General features: G+C 41.2%; 2 protein-coding genes across 2 annotated transcripts; one reads left to right on the top strand and one right to left on the bottom strand.

Moving 5' to 3' along the window:
- Positions 1-1,721: 1,721 nt before the first annotated feature.
- LOC133663692 (gelsolin-related protein of 125 kDa-like) lies at positions 1,722-5,491 on the bottom strand. The gene is made up of 3 exons (XM_062068375.1): positions 5,308-5,491; positions 4,474-5,256; positions 1,722-1,741 (listed from the first exon to the last, which is right to left on the bottom strand). Exons 1-3 carry the CDS (start codon positions 5,489-5,491, stop codon positions 1,722-1,724), a joined length of 987 nt encoding a protein of 328 aa, XP_061924359.1.
- On the top strand, positions 4,017-21,071 carry LOC133663121 (cyclic AMP-responsive element-binding protein 1-like). Its single transcript, XM_062067354.1, has 9 exons — positions 4,017-4,176; positions 13,199-13,339; positions 13,441-13,556; positions 13,628-13,765; positions 14,822-14,922; positions 15,005-15,150; positions 15,215-15,394; positions 18,851-18,995; positions 19,066-21,071. The coding sequence occupies exons 3-9, from the start codon at positions 13,461-13,463 to the stop codon at positions 19,208-19,210; spliced, it is 951 nt and encodes a 316-aa protein (XP_061923338.1). The 5' UTR covers positions 4,017-4,176; positions 13,199-13,339; positions 13,441-13,460; the 3' UTR covers positions 19,211-21,071.
- Positions 21,072-21,521: the final 450 nt, after the last annotated feature.

Here is a 21,521-nt window from a genome sequence, read left to right on the forward strand (position 1 = left end):
CACTAGCGACGCTGAGATCATTATTCATGCGTTCGTTACGTCTCGTCTCGATTACTGTAACGTATTATTTTCGGGCCTCCCTATGTCTAGCATTAAAAGATTACAGTTGGTACAAAATGCGGCTGCAAGGCTTTTGACAAAAACAAGAAAGTTTGATCATATTACGCCTATACTGTATATACCTTTATACATACATATATATATATACCTATACTGGCTCACTTGCACTGGCTTCCTGTGCACTTAAGATGCCACTTTAAGGTTTTACTACTTACGTATAAAATATTACACGGTTTAGCTCCAGCCTATCTCGCCGATTGTATTGTACCATATGTCCCGACAAGAAATTTGCGTTCAAAGAACTCCGGCTTATTAGTGATTCCCAGAGCCAAAAAAAAGTCTGCGGGCTATAGAGCGTTTTCTATTCGGGCTCCAGTACTCTGGAATGCCCTCCCGGTAACAGTTAGAGATGCTACCTCAGTAGAAGCATTTAAGTCCCATCTTAAAACTCATTTGTATAATCTAGCCTTTAAATAGACCCCCCCTTTTTTAGACCAGTTGATCTGCCGTTTCTTTTCTTCTCTCCTCTTCTCCCCTGTCCCTTGCGAGGGGGAGTTGCATAGGTCCGGTGGCCATGGATGAAGTGCTGGCTGTCCAGAGCCGGGACCCCGGGTGGACCACTAGCCTGTGCATCGGTTGGGGACATCTCTGCGCTGCTGACCCGTCTCCGCTCGGGATGGTTTCCTGTTGGCCCCGCTGTGGACTGGACTCCCGCTGATGTGTTGGATCCACTGTGGACTGGACTTTCACAATGTTATGTCAGACCCACTCGACATCCGTTGCTTTCGGTCTCCCCTAGAGGGGGGGGGGGGGGTTACCCACATATGCGGTCCTCTCCAAGGTTTCTCATAGTCATTCACCGACGTCCCACTGGGGTGAGTTTTTCCTTGCCCGTATGTGGGCTCTGTACCGAGGATGTCGTTGTGGCTTGTACAGCCCTTTGAGACACTTGTGATTTAGGGCTATATAAATAAACATTGATTGATTGATTGACTCGATGATGTCATGGTGACCACCCATAGCCACGCCCCCACCGCCACAGGTATCTTGGCAGTTTATGGGAAACACTGTATCACCTTGTATGACAACCTCTATCGCCATCAGTGGCCTAGTGGTTAGAGTGTCCGCCCTGAGGTCGGTAGGTTGGAGTCACCACATCTAGTGTGTGTGTGACAATCATTGGTACTTTAATCTTTAAAATAAAACTGATATCATATCATGATATCACCGTTGTATGACAATCATGTCATGATATCACCTTTGTATGACAACCTCTATCGCCAGACAAACTGATATCATGTCATGATATCAACTTCGTATGACAACCTCTATCGCCAGACAAACTGATATCATGTCATGATATGACCTTCGTATGACAACCGCTATCGACAGACAAACTGATATCATTTCCTGGGTATTACCGATTTCCAGGGGTCTTCCTTCTTTTCCAGGGGTCCTACCTCTTTTCCTGGGGTCTTACCTCTTTTCCAGGGGTCTTACCTCTTTTCCTGGGGTCTTACCTCTTTTCCTGGGGTCTTACCTCTTTTCCAGGGGTCTTACCTCTTTTCCTGGGGTCTTACCTCTTTTCCTGGGGTCTTACGGATACCAATGAATTCCCAGAGAGACTTTTCATTTGCTTTCACCTCCTCTGTTGACCACTTTCACTTTGCCTGATCAGCACCTTGGAAGGGAGAAGGTAAAGAACACTTCATGTATGTAATAAAGGTTAGGGTTAGGGTTAACCCTAACCATATATATATATATATATATATATATATATATATATATATATATATATATATATATATATATATATATATATATATATATATATATATATATATATATATATATATATATATATATATATATATATATATATATACATAGGGTTGAAGCCACAGCTGTGTGGAGCTGCATTTTGCCACATACACTTGTGGACCGTCTCACACACACACACACACACACACACACACACACACACACACACACACACACACACACACACACACACACACACACAGACACACACACACACGCACACACACACACACACACACAGTTTTAGCGTAACGTCAGCTCATTTTGCGGTGTGTGTGTGTGTGTGTGTGTGTGTGTGTGTGTGTGTGTGTGTGTGTGTGTGTGTGTGTGTGCGTGCGTGTGTGTGTGTGTGTGTGTTACGGACAGCAAAGCCCTGTCTGTCTGTTATTTCACTTTACCTTTTTCTGTGTTGATTGAGCTGTGTTGAAGCAGCAAAAAAGGACATTATGTTAAATGAGGAGTTTCTGTCTCTGATAGTTGATATAATAATGTAAGTGCATCATAAAGCCTACATGAAGTCCATGGTGTTCAGGGATGAATATTGCTATTGTACCATTTTTTCAGCTCTAGTTACATGAATCATTAGTAATGCAGCAGCCTAGTTTTGAATGGCAGGGTCCCTGCTATCACATGTTGATAAAAATATAACTTTTATATAATAAAAATCAACTACAGGCTTCCCAAATGCTGTAATGAATGAAGCATGATGAGTTGACTTGAAACTGTTTAATGTTGCACTTTTTATATGTAGAAGAAAAGTTGTGTCATTTTATTTAATCTGAGCAACTACTTGAGGCAGTTTAATGTTGATTAACGTGGGTAGAATTATTATAGTGTTCCCAATGTTAAAATGATAAAGCCATAGTTTACAAATTTGGTAAATAAATAACCAAAAAATGTACATACCACTTCCTTTAGGTAACTGTACATTCCACTTCCTGTAGTTAACTGTACATGCCACTTCCTGTAGGTAACTTTACATACCACTTCCTGTAGGTAACTGTACATACCACTTCCTGTAGGTAACTGTACATACCACTTCCTGTAGGTAACTGTACATGCCACTTCCTGTAGGTAACTGTACATACCACTTCCTGTAGGTAACCGTACATGCCACTTCCTATAGGTAACTGTACATACCACTTACTTTAGGTAACTGTACATACCACTTCCTTTAGGTAACTGTACATACCACTTCCTGTAGGTAACTGTACATGCCACTTCCTGTAGGTAACTGTACATACCACTTCCTGTAGGTAACTGTACATACCACTTCCTGTAGGTAACTGTACATGCCACTTCCTGTAGGTAACTGTACATACCACTTCCTGTAGGTAACTGTACATACCACTTCCTGTAGGTAACCGTACATGCCACTTCCTATAGGTAACTGTACATACCACTTCCTTTAGGTAACTGTACATACCACTTCCTGTAGGTAACCATACATGCCACTTCCTATAGGTAACTGTACATACCACTTCCTTTAGGTAACTGTACATACCACTTCCTGTAGGTAACCGTGGACCCCTACTTAAACAAGTTGAAAACTTATTGGGGTGTTACCATTTAGTGGTCAATTGTACGGAATATGTACTTCACTGTGCAATCTACTAATAAAAGTTTCAATCAATCAATCAAAAGCCGTACATACCACTTCTCGCCAGCAACAAGCGCTGTTGCAACACTTCAGTCATAATTTAATCAAGCATAATGGATGTCTGTTTTCTACACCGTTATATATATATATATATATATATATATATATATATATATATATATATATATATATATATATATATATATATATATATATATATATATATATATATATATGCATATACATATATATTACAATGCTTCACAACTGAATAAATGCCTGATGGCCTATTCTTTTTTAATCAGCCTGTATTGTTGCAAACGTCACATTTAGAATGGATTGCTGATGTTGTACAATTGGTAAACACGCTTCTGCTTTGGTGAAGTAAACATTTCAAATGTGCATAAACAGATGACAACATAATGTGTCAACAAAGTGCGCATCTCTTAACAGAGAAACATGTGCGGGCTCCTCGTGCCGCTCCACTTGCCTTCGTTTTTTCCCGTCTCTCTTCGGGGACACTTCGATCATTTCCGGAAGTGTTCGCCGTCGGTTCGTGTCTTCCCTTTCTCCAATCTCGGCGATGTTGTCGGCGGTGACGCAGCGGAGGTGTAGCCTGACGCGGGCTCTTACGTGTCGGCTACAATAAAAGTGGAGCTCCGGAGGCCGGGGAGCGACGAAGAGAGTCTGTATCGGTAAGGAGGGAGGAGCTCGGCGGGGCATCGGGAGGGACGGCGGCCGCCTGTTGTTGAACCGTATGTGGTGTGGTCGGCTTCGGCCCAGAGGAAACAAAGACATCATGGCGCCCTGGTGCTCCTCTAGCGGGCTTGTAGGAGAGAGGCTGCGGCTGTTTGCGGGAAGTGGAGCCCCGTGGGCCGGTTAGAAAGTAGTAGGATGCGGGGAAAGTGTGACCTGCTAGCAGTCTGCTAACTAGCTAGCTATCATGGCCAAGCTAGCATGAATAGTTTGGCGCGCTTTTTCCCCATTCTTACTTTCGTGTAAGTGACTTTCCTCTTGGACTACTTGACTTTCCTCTTGGACTACTTGATTTTCCTCTTGGACTACTTGATTTTCCTCTTGAACTACTTCACTTTCCTCTTGGACTACTTTATTTTCCTCTTGGACTACTTGACTTTCCTCTTGGATTACTTGATTTTCCTCTTGGACTACTTTACTTTCCTCTTGGACTACTTGATTTTCCTCTTGGACTACTTGACTTTCCTCTTGGACTACTTGACTTTCCTCTTGGATTACTTGATTTTCCTCTTGGACTACTTTACTTTCCTCTTGGACTACTTGATTTTCCTCTTGGACTACTTGACTTTCCTCTTGGACTACTTGACTTTCCTCTTGGACTACTTGACTTTCCTCTTGGACTACTTGACTTTCCTCTTGGACTACTTGATTTTCCTCTTGGACTACTTGACTTTCCTCTTGGACTACTTGACTTTCCTCTTGGACTACTTGATTTTCCTCTTGGACTACTTGATTTTCCTCTTGGACTACTTGACTTTCCTCTTGGACTACTTTATTTTCCTCTTTGACTACTTTATTTTCCTCTTGGACTACTTTCTTTTCCTCTTGGACTACTTGACTTTCCTCTTGGCCTACTTTAGTTTCCACTTGGACTACTTGACTTTCCTCTTGGACTACTTGACTTTCCTCTTGGACTACTTTATTTTCCTCTTGAACTACTTGACTTTCCTCTTGGACTACTTGACTTTCCTCTTGGACTACTTGACTTTCCTCTTGGACTACTTGACTTTCCTCTTGGACTACTTTATTTTCCTCTTGAACTACTTGACTTTCCTCTTGGACTACTTAACTTTCCTCTTGGACTACTTTATTTTCCTCTTGGACCACTTTATTTTCCTCTTGGACTACTTTATTTTCTTCTTGGCCTACTTTATTCTCCACTTGGACTACTTTATTTTCCACTTGGACTACTTGACTTTCCTCTTGGACTACTTGACTTTCCTCTCGGACTACTTGATTTTCCTCAAGACTCATTTAGTCCGTGGAACTTGCCCTGGTATGTTCCCCACCAGGAAGTGGCGTGCTGCTGGCCGAGGGGGCGTCGCCTGAGCAGCCATGTGGCTCCGCTGTCAGCCGCTGAGTGATTCTTTTGAAAAGTGGAGGGAGAAATGTGCAAAGCCAATCATGGCGCTCACAGGAGACACTTCCTGTGACGCCAACACACACTTTTATAGAAATACCAACAACTTTTATTACTGTCAGCCATTTATATAAAGTATAAATGTCCTACTTGTATTTAAATGCACTAAACATATTCATATAACAATGTTTTAATCATTTATTACTGTCAACTACTGTACATTTATATAACGTATAAATGTACTACTTGTATTTAAATGCACTAAACATATTCATATAACAAGTTTTAATCATTTATTACTGTCAACTACTGTACATTTATATAACGTATACATGTACTACTTGTATTTAAATGCACTAAACATATTCATATAACAAGTTTTAATCATTTATTACTGTCAACTACTGTACATTTATATAACGTATACATGTACTACTTGTATTTAAATGCACTAAACATATTCATATAACAAGTTTTAATCATTTATTACTGTCAACTGTCAACGTTGTTTTGCAGACTCTAATTATTTTGTGATATATTTTATTTTATACGCTAGGCTAAGCCACAGCGCCTCAAATGTTATCTTTTTTTTGTAAACTGAATTTATTAGGAAAAACATGAAAAAAAGAAGTATTTTCTGACTTTTTTTTTTAACTTGTATTTAAATGTACTAAACATGTAGTAAAATGCATTCAACAATACTTAATTTACGTTGTGTAACCTGTATAATAACCAGGCTGTAGCAACATTGTTTTTGTAAGAGCAAACACTGAGGAACTCTCTTTCTAGCGTACTAACACATGCTAGCTTATGGCTAGACATGCAGATTCTAGCCATAAGCTAGATTCTGCATGTGTTTGTAATGACAACACAAGCAGATAGGACACCCATCTGGACTAGTTCTGCAACTAACCATTGTTTTGATAATCCATTAGTCAACTATTATCCTAACGACTAATCAGATAATAAAGGGTACACATATTTAATGGCTTTAATTTTCCATCAACTTCTAGAAGCAGCTGAAGGTATTTTAGACATGTGCTTACTAACAACAAATATGACTAATTAATTCTTAAATATTTATTTCTACTGTAACTGTGCTGATTTTTACCACCTCTACTGCTAATACTGTCATGCTTTTATTTTGAAGCTTACTTTGCACTGAAGCGGAAGTCACTGTGAAGCTCCTATGATTAGAAGTCTTTCCATTGACAATTGCTTCATGGACAACACCATTCTGCTCCTATATTATTTGGTGTATCAATGATATTAAACCTTTTCAAACGTAGTTCAAGGTTAGAACATCTCCACATGGCTGTGGATGATGTAGGACCTATGTTGGCCTACTGTTGTTGATGTTGTCACCTATGTTGGCCTACTGTTGTTGATGTTGTGACCTATGTTGGCTACTGTGGATGATGTAGGACCTATGTTGGCCTACTGTTGTTGATGTTGTCACCTATGTTGGCCTACTGTTGTTGATGTTGTGACCTATGTTGGCCTACTGTTGTTGATGTTGTCACCTATGTTGGCCTACTGTTGTTGATGTTGTCACCTATGTTGGCCTACTGTTGTTGATGTTGTCACCTATGTTGGCCTACTGTTGTTGATGTTGGGACCTATGTTGGCCTACTGTTGTTGATGTTGTCACCTATGTTGGCCTACTGTTGTTGATGTGACCTATGTTGGCCTACTGTTGTTGATGTTGTGACCTATGTTGGCCTACTGTTGTTGATGTTGTGACCTATGTTGGCCTACTGTTGTTGATGTTGGGACCTATGTTGGCCTACTGTTGTTGATGTTGTCACCTATGTTGGCCTACTGTTGTTGATGTTGTGACCTATGTTGGCCTACTGTTGTTGATGTTGTGACCTATGTTGGCCTACTGTTGTTGATGTTGTGACCTATGTTGGCCTACTGTTGTTGATGTAGGACCTATGTTGGCCTACTGTTGTTGATGTTGTCACCTATGTTGGCCTACTGTTGTTGATGTTGTGACCTATGTTGGCTACTGTTGTTGATGTTGTGACCTATGTTGGCCTACTGTTGTTGATGTTGGGACCTATGTTGGCCTACTGTTGTTGATGTTGTCACCTATGTTGGCCTACTGTTGTTGATGTTGTGACCTATGTTGGCCTACTGTTGTTGATGTTGTGACCTATGTTGGCCTACTGTTGTTGATGTTGTGACCTATGTTGGCCTACTGTTGTTGATGTAGGACCTATGTTGGCCTACTGTTGTTGATGTTGTCACCTATGTTGGCCTACTGTTGTTGATGTTGTGACCTATGTTGGCTACTGTTGTTGATGTTGTGACCTATGTTGGCCTACTGTTGTTGATGTTGGGACCTATGTTGGCCTACTGTTGTTGATGTAGGACCTATGTTGGCCTACTGTTGTTGATGTTGTCACCTATGTTGGCCTACTGTTGTTGATGTTGTGACCTATGTTGGCCTACTGTTGTTGATGTTGTGACTTATGTTGGCCTACTGTTGTTGATGTAGGACCTATGTTGGCCTACTGTTGTTGATGTTGTCACCTATGTTGGCCTACTGTTGTTGATGTTGTGACCTATGTTGGCTACTGTTGTTGATGTTGTGACCTATGTTGGCCTACTGTTGTTGATGTTGGGACCTATGTTGGCCTACTGTTGTTGATGTAGGACCTATGTTGGCCTACTGTTGTTGATGTTGTCACCTATGTTGGCCTACTGTTGTTGATGTTGTGACCTATGTTGGCCTACTGTTGTTGATGTTGTGACCTATGTTGGCTACTGTTGTTGATGTTGGGACCTATGTTGGCCTACTGTTGTTGATGTTGTGACCTATGTTGGCCTACTGTTGTTGATGTTGTGACCTATGTTGGCCTACTGTTGATGTTGTGACCTATGTTGGCCTACTGTTGTTGATGTTGGGACCTATGTTGGCCTACTGTTGTTGATGTTGTGACTTATGTTGGCCTACTGTTGTTGATGTTGTGACCTATGTTGGCCTACTGTTGTTGATGTTGTGACCTATGTTGGCCTACTGTTGTTGATGTTGTGACCTATGTTGGCCTACTGTTGTTGATGTTGTGACCTATGTTGGCCTACTGTTGTTGATGTTGTGACCTATGTTGGCCTACTGTTGTTGATGTTGTCACCTATGTTGGCCTACTGTTGTTGATGTTGTGACCTATGTTGGCCTACTGTTGTTGATGTTGTGACCTATGTTGGCCTACTGTTGTTGATGTTGTGACCTATGTTGGCCTACTGTTGTTGATGTTGTGACCTATGTTGGCCTACTGTTGTTGATGTTGTGACCTATGTTGGCCTACTGTTGTTGATGTTGTGACCTATGTTGGCCTACTGTTGTTGATGTTGTGACCTATGTTGGCCTACTGTTGTTGATGTTGTGTTGACAAGATGTTCATGTCATCAAAGACAATGGAGCAGCGTTACAATAGAAATGTGCAAAGCAGTTGACAAGACAGACAAATACAATACTTCAAAAGGGAAAACCAAAAATGAATAAAAGCAACAAAATAGTTGTAATAATTCTATCAAGAGTAATTGTTTGTCCTTAATTAAAAAAATATTCTTTTAAAAAGTTTTTTTATATATTATGTATATATATATATTAGGGCTGCAACTAACGATTAATTTGATAGTCGATTAATCTGTCGATTATTACTTTGATTAATCGATTAATAATCAGATAAAACTAACTACATTTCTATCCTTTCCAGTATTTTATTGGAAAAAAACAGCATACTGGCACCATACTTATTTTGATTATTGTTTCTCAGCTGTTTGTACATGTTGCAGTTTATAATAAAGGTTTATAAAAAAGATAAAATTTAAAAAATTGCCTCTGCGCATAGCATAGATCCAACGAATCGATGACTAAATTAATCGCCAACTATTTTTATAATCGATTTAATCGATTAGTTGTTGCAGCTAGGGATGATGCTCGAACCCGGTTTTCCCGGTTGTTCGATAAGAAAAGAACCGAATCCTTGGACTCGAATCCCTTTTTGAGAACCGGTACCCGTTATCGAGACCACTATAGTAAAGAAAAAGAGTTGGTTCATTATTCGAATCACTGGGAACGAATCCCGTCCTGACCAGAAATGCCCCGTGAGACATCACAAGAAATGACGTCACGTAGCTCAGTCATTTGTCACGGACCGGGTGCTGCGGTTGGTTCCCGGGACGCAAAACTGACGGCTCCGGACGAAAGCGTGCAGGTAGGAGATGATTTATTTCTCTTAAATCATACACATTACAACAGACAGGAACCAAACAAAAGGAAAGCGTGCCGTTCACACGAGAAGCTAAAGCAAAAGCTTACTTAGCACAGGAATACTAGAAGCTAAGGTAACTTTAGCACAGGAATGATGAGCTGGAAAAGCAGAATGCCAACGTAACTGTTGCAAATGCAAACAATGAAGCCACGATGAGTGAGCGGGAAAGGCAGGCTTAAATAGAGTCTCTGATGAGCAACAGGTGCACGTACAAGGCAGGTGAAAATCATAAGTAACCATGGTGACTAAAACAAACCCCCGAAGTGCACAAAACAACTAAGGAAGTCCAAAACTAACAACATAACTAAACAAAACCTGATCCGACCACATAATACATCACACTTTCATATCATTTCACTTTACAGGAGTAGGAAGAAGTAAAGCTTATTTAATCCTTCCTCTTTCCCACTTCATACAAATATATACATCATTTACTGACCTTTTTATAATAAAATATATGTGAATTAGTATATATAACAGTTTTGTAATATGTCATTAATTAATTCAGTCATTATTAATATACTGAGATGAAGAATATCTTATTTTCAATAAGGTTGAAAGTATTTCTCATAATTCTTCTTCTTTGTACTTTGTAAGCACTATTCATTTGAACAAGCTCTTAAGCTGGATCATATCAGTACAATGTTTCACTTCTTTACTTCATCCATTCCATCATTTCATTACACATCATTTGAGCTGTTTGCAATTTTACCAAATCATCGAACTTTAATATTTTTGACTCAATAAATAAAGTGTTTATATGTTCTCTATAACCAACATTATGTATCAGTCTAATTGACCTTTTTTGTAGCACGGTCAACGAATGTAGCGCACATTTGTAGTTATTTCCCCACATTTCTGCACAATAACTCAGATATGGTAATACTATAGTAGCGAGCAGTAGAGAATGTGAAGTGATTTGTTAAACCAAATATTGTGTTTTTTTCCATGTACAACAACCTATCTGGACTCCATAAGAGAATCGATAAGGAATCGGTTTCGATAAGAGGATTCCATAATAGGCTCGAACTCGATAATTTCTTATCACACATCATCCCTAGTTGCAGCCCTAATATATATATATATATATGTATACATATTAGGGCTGGGCGATATGGCCTTTTTTTATATCTCGATATTTTTAGGCCATACACGATATATATGTGGATATTTTGCCTTAGCCTTGAATGAACACTTGATGCATATAATCCCAGCAGTATGATGATTCTATGTGTCTACATTCAAACATTCTTCTTCATACTGCATTAATATATGCTACTTTTAAACTTTCATGCAGAGAGGGAAATCACAACTAAGTCAATTTACCAAAAGTGTATTTATGAAACAGTTATTAAGCAGTGGCACAAACATTCATGTTATTTCCAAAACAGAAAGTGCAAGATTGTCAGTCATTTTAAAAGAAGCTATTAGTGCACTTTTGTGCATGATGTCACACAAGATATTTCAATAAGTGTCAAATAAAAATGAGCTGCATATAGGAAATCAAATAGTGTTCGTCCTTCGCTATGTGGTAGGTTCCTGCGGACATTATCTCCTTTTGTTGACTCTTTTTTTCATGCGGTGTTGATGTGGAAATAGTTGCCTCGGCATTTTGATGGTGTAGCACCAAACGGAGATGTTGACATGCGGAGTAAGCACTCTTCATTCTCTAGCAGGTGACTTTTCAAATGATGCTACATATTAGCAGTAATGCTACTTTTTGTAGAAAAGCTTTTGCCCCACACTTGACAAATTACGGTTGTCTGATCGACATATTCCCACTTAAAGCCAAACCACCGCCAGACGATGGACCCCCTGCTGTTTTTCTTGGGAATTAATTCTTCCTTCATTTGTTACCAGATTCGCACCTTCTCTCTCTCTCGTATTACCTCGCACGGCTACGCTAGCATCACAGCTAATGTTACCCATGCTACTACCTCTCTGCTGCGCGAGGGTGTATACGTATGTGACGTATGACGTGACAGTATGTGACGTGTGTAAGAAGGTGCGCTTGCTGTCTGTGAGAAGGAGAGACAAGACAGAGTGAGAAGAGCCTGTCGTGTAATGCCAGCAGCTAAAAGCAACTGCGTGAGAACGTATACTCTAATATCACCATACAGTCATTTTCTATATCGCACAGTGACAACCCTGCGATATATCGCGTATATCGATATATCGCCCAGCCCCAATACTGTATATATATTTATATATATATAAATAACATTTTAATCGATTCTTGAAAATGGATGATTTAGAATCATCATAAATAAAAATCACAATTTGGATGTGAATGATTTATTACCCAGTATGGTTCATTTGTGTCAAATACATTTCATTAGGGAGGACTTACTCTGTATGCTTATTGATTGATGTATTATATTCAGTGTTTCCCACACATTCATTTATTTGTGGCGGCCCGCCACGAAAGAATTACGTCCGCCACAAATAGATTTTTTTATTTTTTTGTCCTGTCCAGCTTTTTAGGCAAATCATATAGTTGATGTAGATGCCCATATAGGCTGTTCACATTTACTTTACAAAAGAGAAGTGTAGGATACTTCTCTTGTTGCCTTATTTGTATTTGACCACTACTGTTTTCTGTTTATTTGTTACTGACTGTGGCAGGACACCTCTGCCTCTGTTTCACTTTATGTTGCTGGTAAATAATATGCTTGTAGTAGTAGGCTAAAGTTAAATTATTTAGTATGCACTAATTAAAGGGGCAGAGCTTTAAGAGACATTTTAGCTTTTATATTTTATAAGATATATTTTTTGTAAGAACCACAATTAATAAATATATTTCAGTGAATAACTTATTGTTCAAATCTGTATATAAATATGTACATAAAGTGTTGTAATTATATTGTAAAATGGATGGACGTTTAAAACAAAACTGTTATTATTAATTAGTAAGTATACATTTTTTGAGCCTTTTTAGAGAAAATCATATTGTAGTAAATTATGCAAATTACTCGATGATGTCATGGTGACCACGCCCACCGCCACGCCCCCACCGCCACAGGTATCTTGGCAGTTTATGGGAAACACTGATATTATGTATGTGCTTATTGATTGATGTATTATATTATGTATGTGCTTATTGATTGATGTATTATATTATGTATGTGCTTATTGATTGATTTATTAGATTCATTATGTATGTGTTTGATTTATTATATTTGTTATGTATGTGCTTATTGATTGATTTATTGTATTAATTATGTACGTTCTTATTAATTGATTTATTATATTATGTTATATATGTGCTTATTGATTGATTGATTATATTTATTATGTATGTGCTTGTTGATTTTCCAGTGTCTTTATGAGGCATTAGTTACGTTGGTGTAACCATGATCTGCGGTGAGGTGATGACTTGTCCAGGGTGTACCCCGCCTTCCACCCCAATGCAGCTGAGATAGGCTCCAGCACCCCCGGCGACCCCCAAAGGAACAAGCGGTAGAAAATGGATGGATGTAACCATGATGTTGTGATCCAAATAGTGATTGATATTTCCAGTCCATTGCAGCACTGATTTGAAGTCTTTGTACACTCTTTAGTAGCGTCCTCAGCGTAGCCAATGAAGATGGAGTCGGCGGCTGAGGCTCAGCAGGGGGCGGAGTCTGCCGTGACAGAGACAGAACAGCAGCAGGTGCAGATGGCCACCTTGGCGCAGGTGACGTAAACTTCTACCTGCGTGTCACCTCATGACAAGGTTTACCACATGGCGGGCCTTGTGAATTGCAGGTATCCATGGCAACAGGCCACGCCTCGGCCACCGGCCCCACGGTTACGCTGGTGCAGCTTCCCAATGGACAAACAGTCCAAGTGCACGGGGTCATCCAGTCGTCCGTCATCCAGTCCCCACAAGTCCAGGCTGTGCAGGTCACACACCATATCATCGTCCATATTACTGCAACACCAACAGTATCATTTATTTGACACTTAACCCTTGGCCTCACTCATGTACACACTTTTATGTTGTGCTAAAATAACAATATATTTCTTAACTGAACAGTCCATGCAATCCCAGTGCAAATGACTGCTTGTATCGCACATGATATCACACACAAGTAAACATGCTGAAGGTCTACTTGTATCACACATGATATCACACACAAGTAAACATGCTGAAGTTCTACTTGTATCGCACATGATATCACACACAAGTAAACACGCTGAAGGTCTACTTGTATCACACATGATATCACACACAAGTAAACATGCTGAAGTTCTACTTGTATCGCACATGATATCACACACAAGTAAACACGCTGAAGGTCTACTTGTATCCCACATGATATCACACACAAGTAAACATGCTGAAGGTCTACTTGTATCGCACATGATATCACACACAAGTAAATACACTGCAGGTGACTGCTTGTATTGTATTGTACTTTGTACTATGGTTTTCAAGTGGTTCCTTCTACTTGGTACTATGTTTTCCAAGTGGTGCCTTGTACTTGGTACTATGTTTTCCAAGTGGTGCCTTGTACTTGGTACTATGTTTTTCTAAGTGGTTTCTTGTACTTAGTCCTATGGTTTCCAGGTGGTTCCTTGTACTTGGTACTATGTTTTCAAGTGGTTCCTTGTACTTGGTACTATGGTTTCCAGGTGGTTCCTTGCACTTGGTACTATGGTTTCCAAGTGGTTCCTTGTACTTAGTACTATGGTTTCCAGGTAGTCCTTGTACTTGGTACTATGGTCTCCAAGTAGTTCCTTGTACTTGGTGCTATGGTTTCCAGGTGGTTCATTGTACTATGGTTTCCAGGTGGTTCTTTATACTATGGTTTCCTGGTGGTTCCTTGGACTTGGTACTATGGCAGCTGGGCTCCATGTGTTGCTTGAGCAGTGCACACTTCCTGTCCACATGTGTACAATGTTGACCAGCACTATTAAGAAGGTCACTGAGAGAACGTGGTTCTTTCATTCTGACAGATCTCCACCATAGCAGAAAGCGAAGACTCCCAGGAGTCGGTGGACAGCGTGACTGACTGCCAGAAGAGGCGGGAGATTCTGTCGCGGCGACCTTCGTACAGGTGCGTACTCTGCCTTGGTCTGGCAGCACAAGGCAGAGGTGGTGTTAAAAACATGGAGGCATTAGAAGGTTTGTCCCAACAGGAAGATCCTCAATGACCTCTCCTCCGACGCTCCGGCCGTCCCTCGCATCGAGGAGGAGAAGGCGGAGGAGGATGCGGCCTCCGCACCCGCCATCACCACCGTCACGGTGCCCACCCCCATCTACCAGACCAGCAGCGGGCAGTACAGTAAGCCACCTTTGCTGTGACATCAGGCTCCGCCCTCCTCCTAACAGCTGCTGGTGTCACACAGTCGCCATCACACAAGGCGGCGCCATCCAGCTGGCCAACAACGGCACCGACATGCAGGGCCTCCAGGCTCTGACCATGACTAACACGGCCGCTGCCCAGCCGGGGGCCACCATCCTCCAGTACGCCCAGACCAGCGACGGCCAGCAGATACTGGTTCCCAGTAACCAGGTGGTAGTGCAAGGTGAGTGTATGCTGGACTGTCATGGCCGACACCCTTTTCATGCTAACCTTCTGTCTTCAGCGTGTCATGTTAGTATCCAGTCTACTTTTGGTTTATGGAACTACAACCATGGTTCTGTATTATTGTTCCTTCTTCAGCGTGTCATGTTAGTATCCTGTCTACTTTTGGTTTATGGAACTACAACCATGGTTCTGTATTATTGTTCCTTCTTCAGCGTGCGCCCGAATGTGTGGCACGAAGTCCTGCCCTCTCTGGATTACTTCTGTTTGTGTTGCTTGTGATACATCAACCAACTCACATCAACTCTCTGCTGGTTTATGATCGCCAAGCACTTTTAGACATGGAACTACAAGTAAAGTCACTGGCTAACTTTGAACTGGGTGGGCAAACAACCTATTCCTCACTGGTGTAGCAGCTTACCTGCTGCGTACACGGGCTCTTCCTGCCAGAAGAAGACGTAGTGGATGCTTGACCAGACGCAAGGCGGCTCTGACAGCTGAATTTCCTCGTGTGCTATACTCTTTGGCTCCCACGGGCACCTGGATTATACCAGCTGTCGGCGCAACTTTCAAATTGGAGCGGATCACAACAACCTTCGCTCGCTGTGTCGGGAAACCAAGATGGCTGTTGTTCGATCTCCTATCAGGGGTGCTCTGATTAATGCCAGATCGCTGGTAAATAAAACCTTTATTCTGAAGGATTACTACACGTCACAGGATTTGGATTTGATGTTTGTGACTGAGACCTGGTTGGGTGTGGGTGAGTCTGCCACCCGATTGTACGTATTTTAATTCTCCAAGAACCACTGGACGCGGAGGAGGAGTAGCGGTTCTTTTTAAAAAGACCACTACCTGCAAATTACTCCCAGCCCTCTCTTTCTCCAGTTTTGAACTGAGCTCTCTCACTGCAGACCGCTACTGTGTGCTGTCATTTACCGTCCTCCTAATTATAACACACACTTTATAAATGACTTTTCTGAGTTTTTGTCCAGTGTGGTACCTAAATATGACAGACTTTTAATTGCTGGAGACCTCAACGTTCATGTCTGCTGTCCTCTGAAGCCGCTCTCTAAAGACTTTTTACATATTTTGGACTCTTTTAATTTTGTGCAACATGTTGCCGGTCCCACACAAGAACAGGGCCACACGCTGGATCTTAACATAATATTGATATGCTTAACGTTCAAATACGTGATGCTATCTTTTCGGACCATATGCCCGTGCTGTTTGAATTCTACTCGCCCTGTCTTGGGGAAAAGGTGGTGCCGCTTAGTTAAAGCATCTACTGCTGCTGAGTTCTCCTCCGCGTTTTATTCCGCCCTGGACACCCTGCCCTCTCTCTCTTTAAACACAGAAGATTTGATGTCCCGCTTTCAAACTTATTGTCAAGTTCTTGATTCCATAGCTCCTTTTAAATGCATGCGCCCTAAGGCTAAAGGTGAGCCATGGTTCAATGAGGTCACAAGAGAGGCAAGGCGTCAGTGCAGACAGGCAGAGCGTAGATGGAAGAAGGATAAGCTTCAAGCCATCATGAAAGACTCGTGGAAAGTGTATCAAAACATTCTGATGGTAGAAAAAAACAAGCACTTTTCTGACATAATTACAAGTAATTTTAATAACCCACGTGTTTTATTTAAAAAAATTGATTCTATTTTAAATGTTCCCCAATCCACATGCTTGGAAGCTTCGCCAGAGGTCTGTGGAAAATTTCTCGACTATTTTATTGATAAGGTTAACACAATTAGGGCAAACATTTCCCTCCCATTTTTGACCCTTCTATTCTTGTCACCTGTCCATTCACCTTCCAATAGTTTGAGCTCCTGTCCCTGTCCTCGCTCAACTAAATTGTATCCCAGCTCCAACCTGCAGCATGTTCCACAGACTTAATGCCACCTCGTCTGTTTAAAGACGTCTGGGATGTCATTGCCCCCCATGTCCAAGAAATAACCAACAGCAGCCTTGCTTCAGGGACTGTCCCAAATTATTTTAAGCAAGCTGTTGTGGAACCTTTGCTTAAGAAGCCAAATTTAGATCCCTCTATTTTATCAAATTTTAGACCCATTTCGAAGCTTCCTTTTATTTCAAAGATTTTAGAGAGAGCTGTGCTTCTACAATTACAGTCTTATCTTGATTTGCATTCTATTCTTGATGTTTTTCAGTCTGGTTTTTAAAGCCTTTCACAGCACCGAATCTGCACTTTTAAGGGTCCTTAGCAACCTTTTAATATCCACTGATTCTGGCGATCCTGCCATTTTTTAAAAGGCACACCCTTGAAATGGTTCAGGTCATATCTGACAAACAGAACTTTTAAGATCCAAATTGATGATTCGGCTTCGGCCTAGGCTCCCTTATCCCGTGGTGTCCCTCAGGGTTCAATCCTAGGACCAATGCTGCCCATTCAACACATTTAAAAAATATATAATATTTCATATCATCCTAATGCGGATGATACGCAAATCAATGTCCCTTTTAAAAAAGAAAGGTGACACAAGTTTAAAATCACTTTTAAATTGTCTTGAGGACATAAAAGCATGGTTGGCGGTAAACTTTCTAAACTTAAATGACAACAAGACGGAAATGATTTTATTTGACTCAAAGTAAAACAGACTGCTCCCCCCCAGTGACCTGGACCCCCTGATGCCTTATTTAAAACCAACAGTCACAAATCTTGGATTTAAGTTCGACAACGATTTTGTAGATCTAGTTTTTATCATCTAAGACTTTCAGCAAAAATTAAAATCAGTTTTATCTTTTAATGACTTTGAGCGGGTAATCCATGCTTTTATTTCATCACGTTTGGACTACTGCAACTTCCTCTACATTGGAATGAAGCTGGCCTCAATTGCAGTTAGTCCAAAATGCTGCTGCTCGCCTTTTAACTGACACTGAAAAACATGAACACATTTTAGCATCCCTTCACTGGCTCCCAATTCATTTTAGAATTAATTTTAAAATATTGTTGTTTGTTTTTAAATCTCTTAACGGATTAGCGCCACAATATATGTCAGACCTTTTAAAAATGTACACCCCCACAAGGTCTCTGAAGTCAGCTGATCAGTTTCTTCTTGTCGTCCCAAAAACCCATTTAAAATCCAGAGGTGATGGTGCATTTTCTGCTGTGGCTCCAAAACTTTGGAACAATATCCCTCTTTAATGACTTTTAAATCACCTCTTAAAACATATTTTTACTCTTTGGCTTTTAAACCAGCATGAGAGTTGTGTGATTTTAGTCTATTTTATTTTCTCTGATGTATTGTATGTATTTACTCGTTCATAGTTAAATGTTTTATATTACTGACTCTTCTAGTATGTATGTCTTAACTTCTGTGCAGCACTTTGTGAAACTTCTATTGTTTTTTAAATGTGCGACACAAATAAAGTGGATTGAAACCTAGAGAAGTCTAAAGAGTTAGCGTTCCAAAGTGTGACTTGAATCTGTCTGGCCCTCACCTCCCAGGGGATGTCCAGGCCTATCAGATCCGAGCGGCGCCCGCCAACACCATCACCTCCGGGCTGGTCATGGCCTCGTCACCTGCCTTGCCCGTCCAGGGCGCCACAGTAGAGGTCACCCGCAAGAGGGAGGTGCGCCTCATGAAGAACAGGTAGGAATGTTGACGCATGTTGCGGCCCCAGTCGTCCAAAAAGGCGTAAAACCAGAAACCTTCCCGACAGAGAGGCGGCCCGCGAGTGCCGCAGGAAGAAGAAGGAGTACGTCAAGTGTCTGGAGAACCGAGTGGCTGTCCTGGAGAACCAAAACAAGACGCTGATCGAAGAGCTCAAAGCCCTCAAAGACCTGTACTGTCACAAAACCGACTAAAGTCCACTCCAGGAACCTCACTCTGGGTCCAAGTCGCTTTTGGGTTGGTTCCAAATCTTTGACTCCTCAGCTCTGCTTGAGTTTGTCTTTCAATCTCTTCATCTGCTTCCATGAGGCTCCAACAGCACTTTTCACCTGAACCTGAGGACATCAGGTGTCCTTTCAGGTGTCTGGGCCCACTTCGCACATCCTTGTAGCCAAGGAAGAGATGGTTGCTAATAACACCGTATGTCCTCCAAATCAAAGCATTTGATTCATGCCACCTTCCACATCTTCAAAAATAATCCAAGAGAGCGCTGTGGTGTGACACGAGGCAGACCTGGAAGCAGGAAGTGGTTAGCAACTTAAAGGGTGTACCGGTTTTGTAGATACCTCAGTGTTGCCCTTTCAAAGTCTTCCCAATAACACCGTGACGTGTGACGGTGTCAGACAAAAACTTGGTGTGTAGTTTAGCCTTGACTGGGTCTGAAAATAGACGACATCTCCCAGAATCCTCCGACAAGGTGGGAGCGTGGAACGCCGTAAGCAGGAAGTGAAGTGTGTTTGTACTCTGACTAGATGAAAGGAATTGTTTGGTTTTTTTGGGGATATTTTCTGAACAAATCATCAAAATCCATCCATAACTGAGTTATGTTGCTGACAAACAAACCCTGCTGGAAACATAACCCACTTGGCGGAGGGAAGAAAGCGCGCCGCTTTTGTCTGGAGCGTTTCCAAAGCGACAGAGCCAGGCGGTCACGTGGCACTACTAGGGAAGTCACCAAAACACCGTACACTGCGAAACATAGGACTAAACTTAAAAGCTACTTGATACATCCTCAATCCATCAATCTATTTATGTGGCGGGGCTGGGAGCCTATCCCAGCTGCACTCTGGACAAGTCACCGCCTCCTAAAGCATCACACAGAAATGCTATTTGAAGCCAAACATCAGTTTGTGAGGTATTTACATGACTCAAATTTCAATTGGTATCTAACTTTTCTGAACATGTCCACTGTGGAGGACACTGCTTCTCCTACAGTCAAACTAGTGACACCGTCACTTTAAACACACTTGCTTGAATATTTCCCAGCACCATACTTTGAAACTGTTGCACGAGCAGTCTTCCTCAGGGAATAGAACCCCCTGGTCACTCCCAAGTTCTTTTGGATGATACAGTATATATGTTGAGTAAACAGGACCACCGAGACAGAATAGTTTTACTAAAGCTTTAGGAGACCAGCCCTTACAATGCGACAATAGTATCAGCAAGAAGAGGTCTAAAAGTAAGACAAAAGGAGTTAACTCTATAGTGAGAAGCATCCCCCCCCCTTACAGAGAGGGATGCGCCTGCTGATAAGAAGAGGGAACTGAATCAAAGCTCCCTTTTGAGGAGTGATCCATCATGTTTGTATAGACACTGGACGCTCTAGGACCAAATATGGACATCAACAACAGACAATAACAGAAGTATACCGGCCGCACCAACATCTCCAGGGTGGAAAAGTACCAGTAGCATGATGACACAATACAATGTTATACTAAAGTATATCAACAATATATGCATTATCCACACTCGTCATAAATAGGATTACAACTTCAATTACAGCAACATAAACATTCCTGACACTTCATTTGGCAAACTATGGCATTTTTAGGAGACATATATCACAATAATATCATAGCGTGGCCTAAATACCAGGACAACATCGTGCTGTGACATTTGATGCCGAGCAGCTTCACATTGTACACACCATATTGTCCTTCACATTGTACACACCATATTGTCCTTCACATTGTACACACCATATTGTCCTTCACATTGTACACACCATATTGTCCTTCACATTGTACACACCATATTGTCCTTCACATTGTACACACCATATTGTCCTTCACCTTGTACACACCATATTGTCCTTCACATTGTACACACCATATTGTCCTTCACATTGTACACACCATATTGTCCTTCACATTGTACACACCATATTGTCCTTCACATTGTACACACCATATTGTCCTTCACCTTGTACACACCATATTGTCCTTCACATTGTACACACCATATTGTCCTTCACATTGTACACACCATATTGTCCTTCACATTGTACACACCATATTGTCAAGTCGTACCTGAGCTAAAAATTACTTATTGGACCTGGCTGATTGCAGCCCAGTCACACACTGGATAGGACTTTGAACCAGTGGACTTTTTACCAACGTGAGACTTTTAGGGACTGTGTGTCTTCATCAGGGGACACTTTTTGTGTGTCTTCATCAGGGGACACTTTTTGTGTGTCTTCATCAGGAGACAGCTTTTGTGTGTCTT

Source organism: Entelurus aequoreus, linkage group LG13 (assembly GCF_033978785.1).
Source record: "Entelurus aequoreus isolate RoL-2023_Sb linkage group LG13, RoL_Eaeq_v1.1, whole genome shotgun sequence".
Classification (NCBI taxonomy): Eukaryota; Metazoa; Chordata; class Actinopteri; order Syngnathiformes; family Syngnathidae; genus Entelurus; species Entelurus aequoreus.